This window comes from Musa acuminata, chromosome BXJ2-4 (genome assembly GCF_036884655.1).
Source record: "Musa acuminata AAA Group cultivar baxijiao chromosome BXJ2-4, Cavendish_Baxijiao_AAA, whole genome shotgun sequence".
Classification (NCBI taxonomy): domain Eukaryota; kingdom Viridiplantae; phylum Streptophyta; class Magnoliopsida; order Zingiberales; family Musaceae; genus Musa; species Musa acuminata.
The window spans coordinates 38,690,335-38,710,515 of record NC_088341.1 but is presented as its reverse complement, the minus strand read 5'-3'; the positions used below and the strand labels follow the sequence as shown (position 1 = coordinate 38,710,515).

The following is a 20,181-nucleotide window of genomic DNA, read 5'->3' as shown; positions in this document are numbered from 1 at the left end:
CAAATGCTATGTGTATTTGGTGTAATTTACCAAGGAGTGTGAGATATCATTTGAAAATATACCCAAGGGCTTTTTATAGTATGGTATGTAGAAAACGATTATGTGTATTATCTGGTCGTCAATTGGGTCATGAAATGGTATCGGGAATATGAAATAACGACTTGTCGAATCAGCTTTTCTCCTCAATGCTACATGGTCGGTCTTGTGGAGCTATATCATCTCTTATTGATGTCATACTATCAACCTTGTAGGTCCGGAATTTAGATAATATGTCAGTCGAATGGAGGTAGAGTGTCGACCAAGTGAAGCTGACATGTTGACCAAGTGTTGGCCAAATGAAGAAAACATGATAGCGGTTATCCATGTGTCATTTTTTCTTTATCATCGACCCCTATTTCGACATGCAAAGTAGGGTCGAGACATAATGTAGTGTTCAACAGGTTGCCAAGCACGTTCGGTCTTTTATTAGATGCTTCGTGATTGATCTGGTCATATCGTTATCGTAGGGTACTTCATGGTTGATTCAACCACATCGTCATTATATGATACTTTATGGGTAATTTGATTGCATCATTTTAGGGTGTTTCATGTTGATATAGTTGTACTATTGTCGTAGAGCACTTTATAGCTGATTCTGTCAAATAATTACTACTAGGGTGCTTCATGATCGATTTGACTACATTACTACCACAAGGTGCTTTATGACTGATCCGACCCTATTGTCATTCATGATTGATTCGATCATACTATCATTATAGGATGTTTCATGGCTAATTCGGTCACATCATTGTTGTAGGTTGCTTCATGTCTAATTCGATTATATTGTTGCTATAAGATGCTAGATGGTCGTTTGGTTGCGTTATCATCGTAGATGTATCTTCCAACAATTCAGTTACCTTGGTCTTAGGAATCTCCTCTTTGGATGGTTCAACTGTGTTATGATAAATAAGATATGTTCTTAATTCTCAAAGGTTATTTTAATTCAATTATGCTAAAAAATGTACATATATATATATATATATATATATATATATATATGAAAGTTAACAATTCATGTTCGAAAGTGGAATCGATCAATTGATTAATTCAAGGCAAAGGAAAGTCGTCCTTTAGACCGCTCATATTAACAACAATATAATCAATATATATTCTCTAATTTTTCAATACTTTTTCTTTATAAGAACTATAGTTGTGAGCTATTCGGGATATTGGATCTCATGAATAGAGTCGACATTCAACGATTTATCTATCTCTTCAATTATGGTCGACTAGTGATCTGAGATGAACTTTCATGGCTTTTAGCTAATTGATTGATGGTGGGGATTGGCGTTGAGTTGGTGTTGCACCACAGTTTGATTGATACTGGGCTCGTCACTCGGTGACCAGGCGAAGACCTTCGAGTTAAGTTATAAGAAGTTGACAAATTAATTCCCTTCGCTCCTCGAATAGGGTAGCACCAACTTTGAGTGTATGATCCCATCAGTTTAGGTCCAAAGGAACCTCCACAAGTGGTTCACTATCTTTTAGATGAGAAGTTTACTAAGATGCTGGCTCCCTCGTGTCCATTTATTGGATCAACAATGTAGTCTTCCTTGAAAGGAAGACAGAGGTCAAGTAGCACTGTCAAGTAATGGTTGAATCCAACATTGGTTGGATGTTTTAGTGTCATGTTATGTGTTAATATAATGACATGAAGTATATTGAGTCTCAAGGTATATTGATTTGGCTTCTTCTCTTCAATCTCCTTCTTTTCTGTGACTTTGGGATTCAACCATGACATATTGATTTGCCTTAAGTTTTGGATAAGTCATTGGTAACTTCTCTACAACCGACCAAAGAGGTTTCTTCAGGAGTTTATATAGATGATGAAATTAATCTCAAACTCTTTCACTAGTAGGTTGAATGAGCTTATTGAGTTGTGGGACAATCATATGAACCACCATCGTGCTTCCCCCCATGGGTGGTTGGGAAAGACTAACACATAGGGCATTAATTGTCACATCTAGTATGACTACAAAGGTCATGATACGCTCGAATATATTTGAATTTCTATTATAGGTCTCTAGGGTAGAGAGTTGAAATTGTTGATAAAAGTGTTCCACCCTAATGCTTTGGATAGAAGGAGATTGCACATATAGTTTAAATTTTCCTGCTTCATTTTCCATCGAAGTCTTCAAGATATTGGTTCATCTTAATTGATCTTAACTTCGAAAGAAAATCCTTTACAAAGTATATTTTTAATCCCCTTAGCGGCTCAGGCTTTTAATTGGGAGCACGATGTGCGATTGCACTTTGCGAGGAGCCTCTTGTAGCACCGATCGAGATTCAACTACCATGTTGGGTATATGCTCTCGTGGAGGCAATGAAGGTGTGGCTAAAGTAAAGACTAATGGGTTAATTGCATAATTTGAGGTAGGAATTGGATGATAATTTGTACAATGCTTGCGAAAGACTTGAACTTGTTTGGTTCCATTATAAAGCCTTGACAAGTACATTTGCAGTGGATAGAAAGTTAAGTTTCTATCATCATAAGGCGGAGAGTTCTTGGTTCGTTCATTCATGAGGTTTCGATGTGATTCTTTTTAGACCTTTTGGAAATGACCCTCCTTCTAATGCTAACTTGTAATGATAGATTTTGATCGTCTAACTCGTACCAAAGGTGTCATGAATTAAGACAAACTAAGGTGTCATGAATTGATTCTAATCAAGATCATGTAAAACATTGAAAATGTACCTGACAAGATCCCTCTCTCTAATCCTTATTGGTATTGATTCGAAGCTCGATTAAATGTCGAGTGTAAAAAGTGTAATTCACCAAAGAACATTAAAGAAACACGCCTAGGATCTTTTATACTACCGTTTATGACCGATTGAGTTAAAATCTTCTGAAATAATCTTATCTACGTCAGATCGAAGTATCAATTAAGCCGAGCTGATGTGTCGATCAAATGAAGATGACATGTCAGCCACTATCCACATATCATCTTCTCGAATAATCTAGTCATACCAACTTCTGAAATAATATACCCATGTGACGCAAAAATAAAAAAAAACTTGACTCTCCAAGGAGGCCGATCCATCTATCTACCGCGCATAATGTAGCCACCGGGCACCAATAAACATGGCCCAACGTGCTTTAGAATACTGAAACTAATGACAAACTCAGAAACGGTGTTCAGTCCAAACTACAATAATTTGCACAAGATCTGCACTTTTCTCAATCTCAAATGCAGGAGAGAAGGCCAAATATGAAGGTAGAACATAGTACGCCAAAAAAAAAAAAGTTCTCAAAACATACGGTGTAAAAGATGACTCAATAAGAGAGATTTTGGCACTGCTTACTCAAAAGGCATCCCAGTTCCTAGTCAAAACGATCAACATGCCAAAAAAGACTCCAAACAACACGAGTAACAGTTTTCCCATAAGGTTATAGTGTCTTGATCTGGTTGCCTGCACAAGAGTCGATGGATATGTAAGTAATAATCATCGATGATATCATGGAAAGGCAGCTCAAAAGATAACTTTGAACCAACAACTAAATCATTTTCCATCAAGACTACATTTTATTAGACACGCCCAACAGCTCATGTCCAGAAGAAATTTCACACAACGATACACAACAAAACACATTTTATGCATATCGTAAACCATAAAGCAAAAAAAAAGGGGCATGGCAACACCCTACAGAATGCAAAGAAACATATCATCCCAACCACACAAAATATCAAAATTCAATAACATAATTACTTCTGTAAAAGAGAACCAGTTGTGAGATGCACAATTGGTTTTGGCAAGGCTCTCAGAAAACTTAGTTGAATGCTCATTAAAATATTTTGAGCTCATGGAATCCAACTCATCATTTCAAAACCTCATGGCCCATCAGATGAAACGCAACCACATCCCAATCTACCTTACCTTCCCACATAGCTTCTTATTGACTGATGAAAGCAGCCAAATGAATGGAAACGAGGGAAAGGAAAGAAGTTGATCCAGCAAGCCAAAGATTCCAAGGAAAAAGAACTTAAAAAGTTAAATTCTTCTAGATGATTGACAATCACACGTGGTACACCAAGCTCAAGAGAGCTTCAAATTTTGTGTACTATGAGCTTTGAGATTCAGCATGGATGGCCGTAACAGCCCGACACATGTCTATCCATGGCCAAACCAGCATACTGACCAACTTATATGAACCGAAATACACCAGATTTAACCCACTGTGGCTAAAGTTAGTGTGTTTTGGTTTGTGCTTGGACCATATGACTGAAACTCAGCAGGTAGCAAGAGAGCAGTGCATTACTTGAGTTGTAAAAAAACACCTATTTACCGTTAACCAACAGAGAGTGGGCCTTTGGAACAACATCTAGGTTATTCCTTTAAAATGCAGCTCACCAGGGTTCCAATTATGGAAATAATCTGTGTCTATAGAGGTAAGCCTGCATACATTTTCTCAGACCAAAAGCTTCATACACTAGGTTCACCCTTTTTAGTATTAGTTAACCTACCATAAACTCACATACTTTCCCCCTTCTCTTTGACCACAAAATCTTTTTCAATTCCTCTCTATCATATGACTTCTCTCTACCTTGATGCCCTCTCTTATCTCCCTTCTTTCAAAGAGCAGGTGTCAGCTGTAGATCAGCAAGGAAACTGATAGAGAGACCAAAGAAAAATAAGAATTAGGTTTCTAGTTTTAGCAAGATACAATACGAGTAATATACCGATTCAAGCATTGACAAATGTGACACTCGTATCCAAGAAGGCAATCATTGACTCCCATTCTATTGCCATAACAAAAAGGGTTCAGACAGTACATGAGAGTCGACGCAAAGCAGGCCTAGGGAAGGCTGATCTATGCAACATAACTGCTGAGAGTATAGAGGTAATTTCTGTGACTCGAACCTTAGTCACAAATGTTTTGAAGAAGCAACCTAACAATACCGCCAAGGGTCCCTCTCCTATTGCCACAGCATGGATGTTATATATGTTGAAATTTGTGTAAAACATATCCTACTATTGTAAAATGAAGAACCTTACAGTCCTGTTGAAAATTTTTAGTATTATGAAGAATCTTCATACTGAGAAGTCAAGGAAATGGATGAATGCAGAGTTTCAAAAAAAATAAAGGGGTTTTGCATCCAGACAAGGAAAACTAATAACCTAAGCTCTGTTTTAGTATTAACCAGCTTTCCTGGCATTACCAAATTAACCTAGCCAAGATGGAGGTCATGTGTCATTGGCTTGGCTATTGGTAGTCAGCCCGGTCAACAACTGAAACAACCAGGCATTGGCTTACACACCTATTCCATTGGCTGGCTGTTAAAACAGAAATGCAACCCACCATTCCATTTGCTTGGGACATGCTGATATGAATGGACCACTGTTAAACAATCTAAACTTATATAAGAATTTTTAAAATTTCAACATAGTTCAACATGTATATGGACAAGTGGTACTTCATTTTCAGTTATAGATCATCTTCATTAATTTCAGTTCTAATTGTTTCTATCTAAATTAACTGAGATCAACCCAATCTGAAGTTGAACAACCTTGCCGAAGGCTGTTCATCAGCCTGTTAGAAGCTACCACCTCACTCTTGATGTGGCTGCTAACATGGAAAAAAAGGCTGTTTGCTAAAAGTAGTGACTAGGCATGGCTGGCAGGTAAATTATATTTTAAGAAGCATCTTTTTTAACCATAATGTAGCCATACAACTCTCCTTGTTTTGGTTTGTGCCAGTACATCTAGGGAGGTAGCCATAGTCATGCTTATTCTGATGTAAGAACTATGGGATAAACAATCACTATATCCATACTCAGACTCTCTCCAACTGCAAAAGACAAACATTCATGACATATGTAGCCTGAATGCATACATTTATAGATATGGATATTGAGAGAAGAAACAATCAGTTAATAAGGTTTGAGACCAAACAAAACACAGCAAGAAAGAAATTAAATTAACAAGTAACACATCTACAAATCCCATAAAAAGACAGATCTGAATTCAAGGAAATATCCTTGGTAGATCAATGTTAAAAAACTACATAATTCTAAGAACAAGAGACATTTTTCTTTCAAGTCTCGATCCTTTAAGCCAAAAGCCAATTATCATTGGGTTTTATGATTCACAAAGAATTTTGCCTTCTTAACATATGGCACCAAGTTCATGAAACATGTTATGCAAGATGCATGACTTATGGAGTGTGAAATTCTACAAGTTAAAGGTTCACATAGTACTAATACTGAGACGCAGACATGCTGATATTTGGATGACTACTTTGGTGATATTTAATTGCATAACGGAACATATGATAATACAGCAAAATGCGTTGAATAAATGTTAAAAGTAATTGTGAGTACATACAATGATAAATTTGCTACTCAGTCTTCTTTTCCTTGGTTGATTGTGCCTGAACTCTGCTTAAGATATTCCCATACTGCTTCAGTACCACATTATGTGCCACACCAAGCTTTTCATGAACATGATCTTGATACTTGTCATACAAAGCAGGAAGTGTAATGGACAGAAGAACTCCTGCAAAATATCAAATCCCGACATACTAATGCGGCAAGAGAATGCAGTTAAAAGATTATTTCATTTACACCATCCTATCTTGGACAGAAACAAGCCAACGGAAACTCACCTATGTACACAAGTGTAAGGAAGTTGAAAAAACTTCCAATGTAGGAGATGAGCCACAGAACCAAGATGACCTTTAAAATGAGGCAGAGGAATCGCCAAAGCAAAAGTAAAGTCAGACAAACGACATCTAAACCGATCCTGGAACATGCAAAGAAGTGCAAGAGGAGCACCTGAAGAAAAACCTTCCTATCTCTTCGGATCGTAATGTCGTGCCCAACAGCCAAGGCCCGATTGATCCACACCCGAGCCCCGTCGGCAGCCTTACCCACGACCTCGTCCGGAATCTCGAGATTAGGAAGGGGCGGAAGAGGTCTGACAGCGAAGAATTCGCACAACTTAGCAAAGAAATTACCTAGCAGAGGAAGATCAACCACCCAAAAGATGAATCGCACGGAGAGCATAGCAATCGGCTAGGGAGAGCAAACCTGTTGAGGAGCAAGGCAGATTTAGCCCAAAAGAAGAGGATGACCACGAGGAGGAGGAGGGCATTCGCGATAACAGACAAGAAGCTGTATCCGGCCCGATCGAATAGGAACCACACCGTCGTAGCGCCGGCCGCCGTGAGAACTGCCAAGTTCCTCCGCCTCCAAAGAAGCACATCAGCAACTGGACAAAGCAAGAGCATCCGTGGATCAAGCAGAAGCAACAGCGCGAAGAAGTAAACGCGAAACCCTAGGGCAAGGCAATACCTACGCCGCCGCCGAGGGCGCGGTGCACGGATGGCCGGATCGGGCCAGGAGGGGGCGGGGAGGACGCCGCGGACGGGGGCGCATCCGGCGCCGACGGGCGGTCGATATCTTGCACGGCGGCCATGGGGATCGTCCCTTCTAGGGTTTGGGTTCGGGTTGGGGTTGGAGAGCCCGGAGAGGAGGATTTGTTAGTTGGAGTTAATTGTCTCCTCTCGCCTCCAGGTCTGCGGTCTGCTTGCCTTTTATGTCCTCCCGGATTTGTCGGTGGTTCCAAAGACACTTTAATCCTGGACGTCATTTCGGCATCGGACGGTGCCGCAAGCAGCCAAAATAATAAACAATAAACAGAATAATAAATGAAAAGAAAATACGGAAGATCCTCCCGTAGCTGTTGGCGAGGCTCAGCTGCAATGGGGAAGGCAGGGTTCAGCCTTGGTGCATCTTACCGAACGCTGTCTGGGGTCAGACTGCTGAACCTCTCCAATTCGACTCGGCATTCTTTTGGTGGGACAAGTCACAAACAGGCAACAGCCATTGACCCAATGCTAACTCCTTGGCCTATGAGGCCCATTTCACCTTATCAATTGGCTGTGCCAGGAATCTGTCTCCTGCCCTGCTCATTTCTGGAGACCACCTGCATCGGGTACGATAGAAGCGAGACGACGGCGTCGGATAGGATTTAGGATACGTCCATGCATACGATGAGTCTAACACGATCCAAGTGTTTCTCCATTCATACTGTGTTCGCGTAGGATAAGAATGCATCTGTGTACGATGCAATCAAAGCATCATTACATACGATGCATCTGCTCATAATAAGAAAATATGATAAACCAAAGCATCGCCTTTATCTCATAATTTTTTATTTTATTGATCTGTTGTCATTAACTTATGGCTTATTATCGAGGCTACATTTGGGATTTAGATAAGAGCATTTTCAGAAATGGGCAGTATGTTAGATGGTAGAGGTAGGAGTGGCTAAGGATTCTTGCAGAGGACAATTAACCCCTTGAGACAATAATTTAATTTTTTTTATTAAAGTTTTTGATGTCTAATCCATTAGCTATGTGTTTAGAGAATACAATCGATTGGTTCATTGACCAATTTTACAAGATCAACTAAATATAATTATTCATGAAGGTGTGTGAGCATTCTCTGACACCGGGAATATTTGTAATAGGTTCAGTAAGTAATTAATTTCTTTTTATTGAAAATACGACGACATCGATATTCTTCTGGGCCGCAGTCAGCTGGCTATCGTAATTGGACTACTCCTCGATGGTTAGATTTTATGATATTAAATTAATTAATTAAAATATATTAAGGTTTTAATTAGATTATGTTGTATAACTTAACGTCGTGATCGAGTTATCAGTACGGCTCGATTCGATCGGAATATGTAAGGCCATCCGTGTGACTTTCCGATCGGAGAAGGTCGACGTCAAAGTTGGGTTGGGACATTGTTTGTCAAGCCGATCTGATGTTGAGCTGGGAGTTGCTTTACCTTTTTTGTTGGGTTCCTACACAGACCAAAATCGGAAGGGAAAATCTAGATTCAACTTCTTCGAAGCTTAAATTAGTATGTTGATGTTAGAGTGAGTTTTAGTATCTTTGAGTGCTCAGAGACCAACCCCTTAGCATTGACCAGGATCGTACTATTGAAAAACTTGATCAAAATATCATATGCGTAGCGGAAGAATAAAAAATAAAAATCACATAATTTTTTTAAAAAATATATCTCATCATCGTGTAAAAATTGGTGTGCATAACAAAATACAAAATGGAAACCATATGTATCAAGTGAGATTTATTATAAAATATAAAAATCTTAAATACGTAGTAACGTATCAATTGAGTTGAGCACTTCCCATTAAAAAAAAATCTATATGATATTATTCTTTATGTATGTTGATCCTACGACGAGTGTTCAAGCAGCCTTCAACGACCAAACAATCATTGAATTGAATCAGATTAATTCAGTTATCATCGATGCCCATCATATCAAGCATATTAATCAATTTAATATCGTTTTCGATGGTATCAATCATATTAATCAATTTGATGTCGACGTCATTGCTGCATCAATTTAGAAGATTTCCCTGTTTGAGTCAGAAGATTGGTAATTTTTGTGTGATGGAAGCACATATGCAAGCTTGAATTTATTTGGCCTTAGATTAAGGAAGATTAATCAATCAAGCATAGAAAAAGATGTACATGATGACGCCCACATAGTTGTCCACATATCACAATAAAACAAACTGTGGCTACAAGAATCACAATCGATACACAATGAGCATTATCTTCAAATATAAAAAAAGATTTTGGTATCCATTTGTATTAAGCTATGCACATGAAGGAGAGATTATTATATGACCCATCTCAAATGGCCTGAAGACATTGTTTCAGGAGCCAAAGGCAATTGATCCATTGGCTATTGCATAATACAATTTATCTATGTTGACCCATTCAATCTATGGTGATCACTAGCAATCAAGCATTTGAAATCCATGGTTTGGATCCTCTCCTATTGTTATTATATAGATTACACAAATATTTATGGTGAAAATTATTATCATTTTTAATTTTCATTTAATTGGTCAAAGATTAGAACAAAATGAAAAGAAAAACTTTTTCCAATGTTTTATTATGTTATCGTAATCTTCAGCTAATTTTATTATTTAAATCTCACATAATAATTTTTTTGGTTTTTTAGATAGAATAGAATAGTTAATATAATTATTACAATAATTGTTATTTTTACAATTATTGATATGGATGAGATAAAGAAGAAAGACACACTAAGGAGATATCTCATATTACTAATATACATATTTTTATTTTTTTACATAGGATAATTAATATAATTATTATCATAAATATTATTTTTAAAATTATTTAGCCCCTGAGAAAGCTCAATGGGAGAAGACCAATATTAATGAAAATGTTGTCATCTATTCCGTTCTTTGCTGGTGCACCATTTCTTTAAATTTTATTTTCACATATATTAATGAAATTGTTGTACGTCTCATATACTGTGACTTCACCCATAGTATGCCGTTTCCATTTAGAAATTTACTTAGATATCGATGGAGACGACTTGCGAATAGAATAAGACATTAGAGATCTTCTAGCAATCTGTCTTGTTTGTGCTCAGTCAAAGGTTCCCTCGTGAAAGAAGCTACAGCTTCACGAGTTATAGAAAGGAGAAAGCCAGAGATCCAAGAAAACTGTTGGTCTGTTCTCGTCTAAACAATTGACGTTGTTGCGGTATTGAGACTGGGACAAACCCTTGATGCGGTGAGTGTCCTTGAGATCGACATCGCCGTGGCGATCATGGCAACAAAGAAGGCAGGTCCGTCAACCCACGATCTGGCTGTAAGATTGCAACGTCAAACACGGTGGCCTCCGGGATCCTCTCGCTCCGCATAACTTATTCTCAACCCTCTCCTCAGTTGATTTGCTTGGCCGTCGTTTACTGTTCACTGTTTGCCAAGGACCGCCACTCACTCGGTCGTCAACGCATCTCAGTCTACATATGCGGGTGTGTATGTCAGCTCTGAGTCGCATCAGGGCTCTCTAGTTCTCGTCATGCAACACCACCACGCGCCGACCGCCAGTAATGGCGAAAGCAAGACGAGGCCTCACTTCGTGTTGGTTCCCTTCCTGGCGCAGGGGCACATGATCCCCATGGCCGACATGGCCGTCCTCCTCGCCGAGCGAGGCGCCCGCGTCAGCTTCATCACCACCCCCGTCAACGTTGCCAGGACCGAGGCCGTCGTCCGTCGCGTCAGGCGAGCCGGCATCGCGGTCGAGTTCGTCGAGCTTACCTTCCCTTGCGCCGAAGCGGGACTTCCCGAAGGGTGCGAGAGAATCGACCTGCTGCCTTCTTATGAATTGATAAAACAGTTTCACGACGCCACCGGCCTTCTCCGTCACCCCCTTACGCAGCACCTTCGAGCCCAGCGGCAACCCCCGACGTGCATGATCGCTGACTCATGTAATCCTTGGACGAAGGGAGTTGCCGAGGAGCTCCGGATGCCATATCTCCTCTTCCACGGCCCCTCCTGCTTGAATATGCTGTGCGCACGCATGATCCTACGGCACAAGATCTACGAGCAGATCGGTGACCCGTTCGAGCCTTTTGACGTGCCCGGCTTGCCTCACCGGCTCGAGATCAGCATGGCCCAGATGGCGTGGTTCATCACCATGCTGGGGTGGGAAAAGTTCCGCGAGGAGGTCTGGGAGGCGGAGACGGCCGCGGATGGGTTCGTGATCAACACGTTTGAAGCCTTGGAGGCCACATACGTCCAGTGCTACAGCAGAGAGGCGAAGGGGAAGAAGGTTTGGACGATCGGGCCACTGTCGCTGTCGAACCAGGATCCGGACGACAAGGCCGCGAGAGGGAACAAGGCGTCCGTGGACAAACAACGAATTCTTCTCTGGCTCGATGAGAAGGCCCCGAGGTCTGTCGTCTATGTCAGCTTCGGCAGCATCGTCCGCCACAGCCCGGCTCAGGTACTGGAGATAGGGCGTGGGCTGGAAGCATCCGGCCAGGCCTTCCTTTGGGTGATCAAGGAGGTCGATGCGTCGTCCCCTGAGGTGGAGAAGTGGCTGTCGGGCGGCGGCTTCCAGGAGAGGGTCGGTGACAAGGGACTTATCATCAAGGGATGGGCGCCTCAGGCGGCGATCTTGTCGCACCCGGCGATCGGAGGATTCGTGACACACTGCGGATGGAACTCGGTGGTGGAGGCGGTGTCGGAGGGCGTGCCGATGGCGACATGGCCTCACTTCAGCAGCGACCAGTACATTAATGAGAGACTGATCGTGGACGTTCAGCGAACCGGAGTGGCGGTGGGCGTGACGGTGCCCGACGCCCACGTAGGCGCAGAAGAGATAGAGAAGGCGATCTCGAGACTGATGGACGGAGGCGAGAAAGGAGAAGGGAGACGGGAGAGAGCAAGAGAGCTGGGGAGGAAGGCCAAAGAGGCAATGGAAGTAGGAGGCTCATCTTATGCCAACGTGAAACAGTTGATCCATTATGCATCGCACCATGATCAAGCACGAGGATGAGGAAGAAGCTATTCGCATGTGTCCTGTTTTCGTGCCAACTAAAAATAAGCGTTCTATTTTGAAATCGATATGTCTTTTTAGAAGATTCTAACAAATAATACTTATGCTTATCGTCAAATTTGATTTACGAGTTTGGTTAATCGATGAGTGTTTTATATTTCAAATATATATATATATTTCCATCGAAGAAAAGAATTCTTGAAATCTTCAAATCACAAAATTTCATTTATTATTGTGTTGAAATCAAAACCACAATAATATATGTCACCGTTAGTGCTATAAAACTTGATACGCCTTGTAACCTTTCAATTTCTTTTAAGATGAAGGTTAGGATCAATAACTTCTTAAATAAAACATGTTGACATTTTCAAATAATAGAAAGTAATACAATGCACAATCGACCGACCTCATTCGGAATATATTTTTGAATAATAGAAAGTTTTTTTTTTCTTTTCCATACCCAACAAAGAGGTCAAGGATGTGGACGAGGTCATGGACATAGCAAAAATCGTAAAAGATCTGAAATATAATGCTATATTTACTCCTATGAATGTTATTATAATTCTAATAGATGATAAGATAAATTTTGTTGAGAAAAGAAAGAATGAAAATCAAATTTTACTGATGACATATAATAATTAAAAGATTATCAATCTATGACATGGTATTTAGATACTGGAGTCTTAAATCACATGTATGGCATTAAAAAAATTATTTTCAAAAATAGATACAAGTTATTTTGGAAATATTACATTTGGTGATTTGTAAGAGGTAAAAGTAAAATTCTTCACGAACTTAATAATGGCAAAGAATTATGTATTTCAAATACTTATTATGTTCATGTAATAAAAAATAATAATCTAAGCTTGGGTAATTAATTAAAAAAAGTTATTAAATTGAGATAAAAGATATAGCTCTCTCAATTAAGAATAAAACATTAATATCATATATGAAAATGGCAAAGAATAGAATATTTCCTCTACATTTTTATATTTTTGATCGGTCAAATTATTTTAAAACTGATATTGAGGATATTCCTACATTACGATATCTTAAATATACTCACTTAAATTTTGAGGCTTTGAAACTTCTACGTATGTATAATATAGTGATAGGAATGCTAAGAATTGATTGCCCATTATAATTATATGAAGTATGTGTCATGGGCAAGTAAAAAAGAAAGTCTTTGAATGTCAGAAGGACAAAAAGAGCATAACATCGGCTTGATTTGGTGCACTCAGATGTTTGTGGCCCTATCAGCCCAGTATCACTTAGAGAAGCAGGTATTTTCTTACCTTTACTGATGATCATGGTGGCAAAACTTGGGTTTACATGTTAAAAGAAAAGAAATTTTTTTAAAGCAAATTTAAATAATTTAAAGATTTGATCAAAAGACAAAGTGATTGTAATATTAAATATTTAAGAATGGATAAGGGTGGTGAATATATATGTCAAATGAATTTGAAAATTTTTATAGAAATAATAGAATTCTACATCAATTCATCATGTTATATACATCTCAACAAAATGTTGTATTAGAAAGAAAAAATAGGATTCTCCTTAATATGGTCTGATGCATGTTAAAGGAAAGAAAAATTCTTAAAGAATTTTTGAGAAATATTTTGACTTGTGCAGTTTATTTGGTTAATAGGTTTCCGACAAAGCGAATTGATAATGTTACAAAGCATTGAGCTTACAGAAACTAAGAGTTGATTATTTGAGAATTTTAACTGAAGGATAAAAATCATAAATGCATTTTGTTAAGTTATCACAAATAAAGTTGTGATGTCAAGAGATGTTAAGTTTGATGAGTAACAGATTTGGAATTGGCAAAGCGATGAGCAGCATAAGAAACCTATAGCTTCAGAAGAGGATGATATAATACAAGCAAGCACTGAAGTGGCTTTGCCGGAATCATCACCTAGATCTGCTAGGTTACATGATTCAAGAAGTCTGATTATAAGAAGGATAAGACCGATTCAAGAGTTATATGATGTGACTCAAAAGATTGATATTAACAATGATGAATTTTTTTTTATTTTATCTTTTTGCATGATATGATCCATTAACCTTCGAAGAAGCTTATAGAGAAGAAAAATGGTGACAAGCTATGAACGAAGAAATTCATGTCATTAACAAAAATAATACATGGGACCTTACTACACTTCCTGAAAACCATCAAGCGATCGGTGTTAAGTGGATCTTCAAAACAAAAAGAAATACAAAAGGCGAGGTGAAGAAATACAAGACCCAATTAGTTGCAAAGGGATGCAAACAATAATATAAGATTGACTGTGAAGAAGTATTTACACCAGTTGTTCAACTGGATATTGTAAGATTACTTATCTCCTTAGCAGTTCAATTGAAATGAAAAATTTTACAAATGGATGTCAAATTAGTATTTCTTAATGAAATTCTTGAAGAAGAGATATATATTCCACGATCCCATGGTTTTATTATTCATAAATAAGAAGATAAAGTATATAAGTTAAAGAGAGCTTTTTATAGACTTAAACAAGCCCCACGAGTAGAGAATTCTTAGATATATGCTTATTGTTGTGGGAACCAACTTTGAGCCGTGGCCTCGGGGCCGATGCGGCTCGGTTTGGGTCCGGACGACGGGGACCTCCCTAGGGTGTTCCTCAAGCCTGCTGAGGCGGTCGGGTGCGGTGTCCAATCGAGACAGTGTAGCCGTCTCCTCCGGGCAGGAACTCCTCGCCTGCGCGTCCGGAGGGGTCCTTCGGCTTCGCACCTACACAAAGGACGGGCCGAGGCGCTCGGCCCCACCCCTCCGACGATCAAGTTAGCAAATATGGAGGGGGTTTCAGATGAATAAGTGTTTTTGTGTGTCTGTTTCTCCTCTCCCCTCTTTGATGAACGAGAGGGTATTTATAGGGAAGCTTACTGCTTCCTGAGCTGCCCGCTTGCAGGGGGCAGGCTGGTAGCGTCTGACTTTGTATTGGCGTGACATGAAGAATTGAGCTTTGGTAGGATGTTAATGTGCCTCGGTCGGCGTTCCGGTCTGCATTGACCAGGTGCTGTTGCGTGAGGCGTCATCTGACGTCAGCCGAGTCTTATCATAATTACTATCCTCATCATATTCCCCCCCGGAAAGAAGCTATGCGTCGGTCATTGTAACGGGAGTCTGAGGCATGGGTTCAGCTTTCAGGTGGGCTGGACGCGCAGACGCGGTCTCGGGGAGCATGGAGCCGAGGAGCACGAGGCAGATGGGCTGGCCGCATAGGTGTGTCTCGGAGAGCATGGAACCGAGGAGCCGAGGAGCACGACGCAGGCGGGCTGGCCGCGTAGGCATGTCTCGGGTCATGGGGCCGAGGAGCCGAGGAGCACGACGCAAGTGGGCTGGCCGCGCAGGTGTGTCTCGGTTCATGGAGCCGAGGAGTTGAGGAGCACGACGCAGGCGAGTTGGCTGCGTAGGTGTGTCTCGGAGAGCATGGAGCCGAGGAGCACGACGCAGGCGGGCTGGCCGCGCAGGTGTGTCTCGGGTCATGGGGTCGAGGAGCCGAGGAGCACGACGCAGGCGGGCTGGCCGCGCAGGTGTATCTCGGGTCATGGAGCCGAGGAGTTGAGGAGCACGACGCAGGCGGGTTGGCTGCGTAGGTGTGTCTCATAGAGCATGGAGCCGAAGAGCACGACGCAGGCGGGCTGGCCGCGCAGGCGTGTCTCGGGTCATGGGGCCGAGGAGCCAAGGAGCACGACGCAGGCAGGCTGGCCGCGCAGGTGTGTCTCGGGGAGCATGGAGCCAAGGAGCACGACGCAGGCGGGCTGGCCACGCAGGTGTGTCTCGAGGCATGGAGCCAAGGAGCACGACGCAAGCGGGCTGGCCGCGCAGGTGTATCTCGGGGCATTGAGCCGAGGAGTACGACGCAAGCGGGCTGGCCGCGCAGGTGTATCTTGGGGCATTGAGCCAAGGAGCACGACGCAGGCGGGCTGGCCGCGCAGGTGTGTCTTGGGTCATGGAGCCGAGGAGCACGACGCAGGTGGGCTGGCCGCGTAGGCGTGTCTCGGGTCATGGAGCCGAGGAGCATGACGCAGGCGGGCTGGCCACGCAGGTGTGTCTCGGGGAGCATGGAGCCGAGGAGCACGACGTAGGCGGGCTGGCCACGCAGGCGTGTCTCAGGTCATGGAGCCGAGGAGCACGACGCAGGCGGGCTGGCCGCGCAGGTGTGTCTCGGGGAGCATGGAGCCGAGGAGCATGACGTAGGCGGGCTGACCGCGCAGGCATGTCTCGGGTCATGGGGCCGAGGAGCCGAGAAGCACGACGCAGGCGGGCTGGCCGCGCAGGTGTGTCTCGGGTCATGGAGTCGAGGAGTTGAGGAGCACGACGCAGGCGGGTTGGCTGCGTAGGTGTGTCTCGGAGAGCATGGAGCCGAGGAGCACGACGCAGGCGGGCTGGTCGCGCAGGCGTGTCTCGGGTCATGGGGCTGAGGAGCCAAGGAGCACGATGCAGGTGGGCTGGCCGCGCAGGCGTGTCTCGGGTCATGGAGCCGAGGAGCACGACGCAGGCGGGCTGGCCACGCAGGTGTGGTCTCGGGCATCATGCGACCGAGTAGCACGACGCAGGCGGGCAGACCGCACAGACGTGGTCTCTCTGGCCTCATGCGATCGAGTAGCATAACGCAGGCGGGTAGACCACGCGGGCGGGTAGACCACGCAGGCGTGGTCTCTCTAGCCTCATGCGACCGAGTAGCATGACGCAGGCGGGCAAACCGCGCAGGCGTGGTCTCGGGCAACAGGCCGCCCTGAGGGGGGCTCGGCGGTCTACGGCCGAGGGACACGGCTCAGGCGGGCAAGCCATGCTGAGGTGGACTCAGCAGACTTCGGCCGAGCCGTGTAGATTCAGAAGGTTTTAGGCCGAGGTTAACCGCGAGCCGGGAGGTAGTCAGGTAGATACTGAACCTTCGCTCGGAAGAGACTGAGGCAGGGCCTAAATTTCTTTTCACGAGGACTACATCGGATAGTCGTCGCGGGTGCTTGACCCCTTCTATGGAGCCTGCTGCCGAAAGTCGTCCCTTCTCCTTACGTCCGCCCAGGCCTTCGCCACGATGCACTGGTTAGCCCGTTGGAGCATCTCTGGCATCGTGGTGGGAGTCGCTCCACGAGGGACCAAAGGAATCTGGAAGGTTGCAGGCCTATTAGAAATGCCTGCACCAATAGAGAAGGGTGAGTGTCCGGTAAACCCCGAATTTGCGTGACAAAGCGATCCACAAAATGTGAGAGGGGCTCGTCCTCCCTTTATTTGAGTCCGAGGAGCAGTGTCGCGGAGGGCCTTGGCCGTGCATAGACTATGAAGTGGAGCTCGAAGTCATTGGCGAGCTGGTCGAAGGAAGCAATCGTTCTGGTTTTCAAGCCGCCATACCACCCGTGGGCCGACCCTCTAAGAGTGGTTAGAAACGCTCTACACATCAGGGCATCAGAGGTTCCGTATAGCGCCATTTGGGCGCAAAAAGCGGCTACGTGGTCCGTCGGGTCGGTGGAGCCATCGTAAGCGTCCAGAGAGGGGAGTTGGAAGTCTGAGGGGACTGTCAGATCCCGTATCTCGGGCGTGAAGGGAGACCCTTGGTGTGCGTCCTCCCCGAGCTCTCCCTTGGACATGCGAACCTCTTTCTGCACCTCGTCGAGTCGCTGGCTGACGAAGCGCAACTGGGCTCGCAAGGAGTCCAAAGAGAGTGCCTGGGGTTCCGGGCGACTGCTCGGGTTTACCATCACTGGATCCCGAGTGGGGTCGGTCGAATCCGAGGCGAAGTGGGGGGCTCCGGAAGCGTCATGTGGGCCCGAACGAGCACCTTGCATTGTCGCAGTGGTTCGATCGCAGGCGGGTTCACCGGATGAGAAATGAGCGGGATAATGGTTTGCACCATTTCCATCAGGGCTCGGACTTGAAGAGCGAGGTCCTGAAAGGCCTTGGACGACACGGGCGTTGAGTCGGCTGGGGCGTCGTCGGGCGACGGCAAGCCCGGGTCATTGAATATTTGCCAATATCGTTCGGAGGTCGTGGCGGGGTGTTCGTCACGATGGTCTCCGTGTGGGGGAGGTTCCCCCGAGGCTTCGGTCGGGTGTGACCTCTCAGCCGTGGGCTCATCTGAGCCGCTCGGGTGGTCACCTGACATTCCGAGCCCTCCTTCTAGCGCCAATCTGTTACTGTAAACCAACTTTGAGCCGTGGCCTCGGAGCCGACGCAGCTCGGTTCGGGTCCGGACGATGGGGACCTCCCTGGGGCGTTCCTCGAGCCTACTGAGGCGGTCGGGTGCGGTGTCCGATTGGGACGGTGTAGCCGTCTCCTCCGGGCAGGAACTCCTCGCCTGCGCGTCCGGAGGGGTCCTTCGGCTTCGCACCTGCACAAAGGACGGGCCGAGGCGCTCGGCCCGACCCCTCCGACGATCAAGTTAGCAGATGTGGAGGGGGTTTCAGATGAAGAAGTATTTTTGTGTGTCTGTTTCTCCTCTCCCCTCTCTGATGAACGAGAGGGTATTTATAGGGAAGCTTACTGCTTCCTGAGATGCCCGCTTACAGGGGCAAGCTAGTAGCGTTTGACTTTGTGTTGGCGTGGCGTGAAGAATTGAGCTTTGGCAGGATGTTAATGCGCCTCGGTCGACGTTCCGGTCTGCATTGACCAGGTGCTGTTGCGTGAGGCATCATCTGACGTCAACCGAGTCTTATCATAATTACTATCCTCATCACTTATTTTATTCAAAATGATTTTTCTAAATATCCACATGAACATGCTCTCTGTATGAAATCTAACTCTCTTGAAGATATCTTATTTGTATACATGTAGATGATTTAATATTTACAAGCAATAATAGCTTTTTATGATTAAAGATTTTAAGCACTCGATGAAGAAGAAATTTGAGATAATCAACTTAGGGTTAATGACTTATTTTATTTCATAAGAAAATTATGCATAGGAGGTTCTAAAGAAGTTTTCTACATAAGATTGTCATCCTACATATACCCTTATTGAATATGGTACCAAGTTGACTAAGAAAGGTGAAGGTAAATATATTAATCCAACTTATTATAAAAGTTTAATTAGATGTTTAAGATATTTGACATGCACTCAACCCGATAAACTATTTAGAGTTGGTTTAATAAGTAGATATATGGAAGCTCCTAGGACATCTCATTTAAATATCGTTAAAAGAATTTTATGATATATTAAAGGAACAATTGAGTATAGAATATTTTATTCATCATCTTAAAGGTTGGAGCTTATTGGATATAGTGATAGTGATTAGGTTGGAAGCTACGATGATTAAAAAAATATATTTTATTACTTGGTCTTCAAAAAAGTAATAGATCATTACATAGCAGCTTCTTCTAGTGTTTGCCAAGCAATATAACTAAGAAGATTACTCTAAGAACTTTATATGTCATAGGAGTTGTTAACTAAGATTTATGTTAAAAACAAATCAGCTATTGTCTTAACCAAAAATATAGTCTACCATGAAAGATCAAAGTATATCGACACAAGATTTATTTTATAAGAGATCATATCAAAAATAAATAAGTGGAGCTACATTATATCAAGACAGGTGAACAAGTGATCGATATACTTACAAAATCTCTTAAATTTAAAATATTTTAATAACTTCGAAAGAAACTTCGCATGTTAGATGAAACAAGTTTAAGGGGAGAGAATGTTAGAATTAAACTTATTATAAATATCATAAAGAGATTAATTTCATCAAAAGAAATGTTCATTGCACCATTAAATGTCTATGAAAGGACAAATCAAATTAGTTATTGATTCTTAAAAAAA

The 20,181-nt window shown here is 43.0% G+C and overlaps 2 protein-coding genes across 3 annotated transcripts; one reads left to right on the top strand and one right to left on the bottom strand.

Annotated features, from left to right (window-relative positions):
• Positions 1–3,099: 3,099 nt before the first annotated feature.
• Positions 3,100–7,558, bottom strand: LOC135610776 (reticulon-like protein B11). 2 transcript variants are annotated; one of them, XM_065105688.1, is made up of 6 exons: positions 7,332–7,557; positions 7,068–7,248; positions 6,813–6,954; positions 6,644–6,713; positions 6,364–6,534; positions 3,100–3,450 (listed from the first exon to the last, which is right to left on the bottom strand). In XM_065105688.1, the coding sequence occupies exons 1-5, from the start codon at positions 7,453–7,455 to the stop codon at positions 6,377–6,379; spliced, it is 675 nt and encodes a 224-aa protein (XP_064961760.1). In that variant the 5' UTR covers positions 7,456–7,557; the 3' UTR covers positions 3,100–3,450; positions 6,364–6,376. The 2 variants fall into 2 exon arrangements, with proteins under 2 accessions (XP_064961760.1, XP_064961759.1); XM_065105687.1 differs by having other exon boundaries at positions 6,644–6,954; positions 7,332–7,558.
• A 3,178-nt stretch (positions 7,559–10,736) lies between these two features.
• Positions 10,737–12,531, top strand: LOC135610775 (UDP-glycosyltransferase 73E1-like). Its single transcript, XM_065105686.1, has one exon. The coding sequence runs from the start codon at positions 10,920–10,922 to the stop codon at positions 12,399–12,401; it is 1,482 nt and encodes a 493-aa protein (XP_064961758.1). The 5' UTR covers positions 10,737–10,919; the 3' UTR covers positions 12,402–12,531.
• Positions 12,532–20,181: the final 7,650 nt, after the last annotated feature.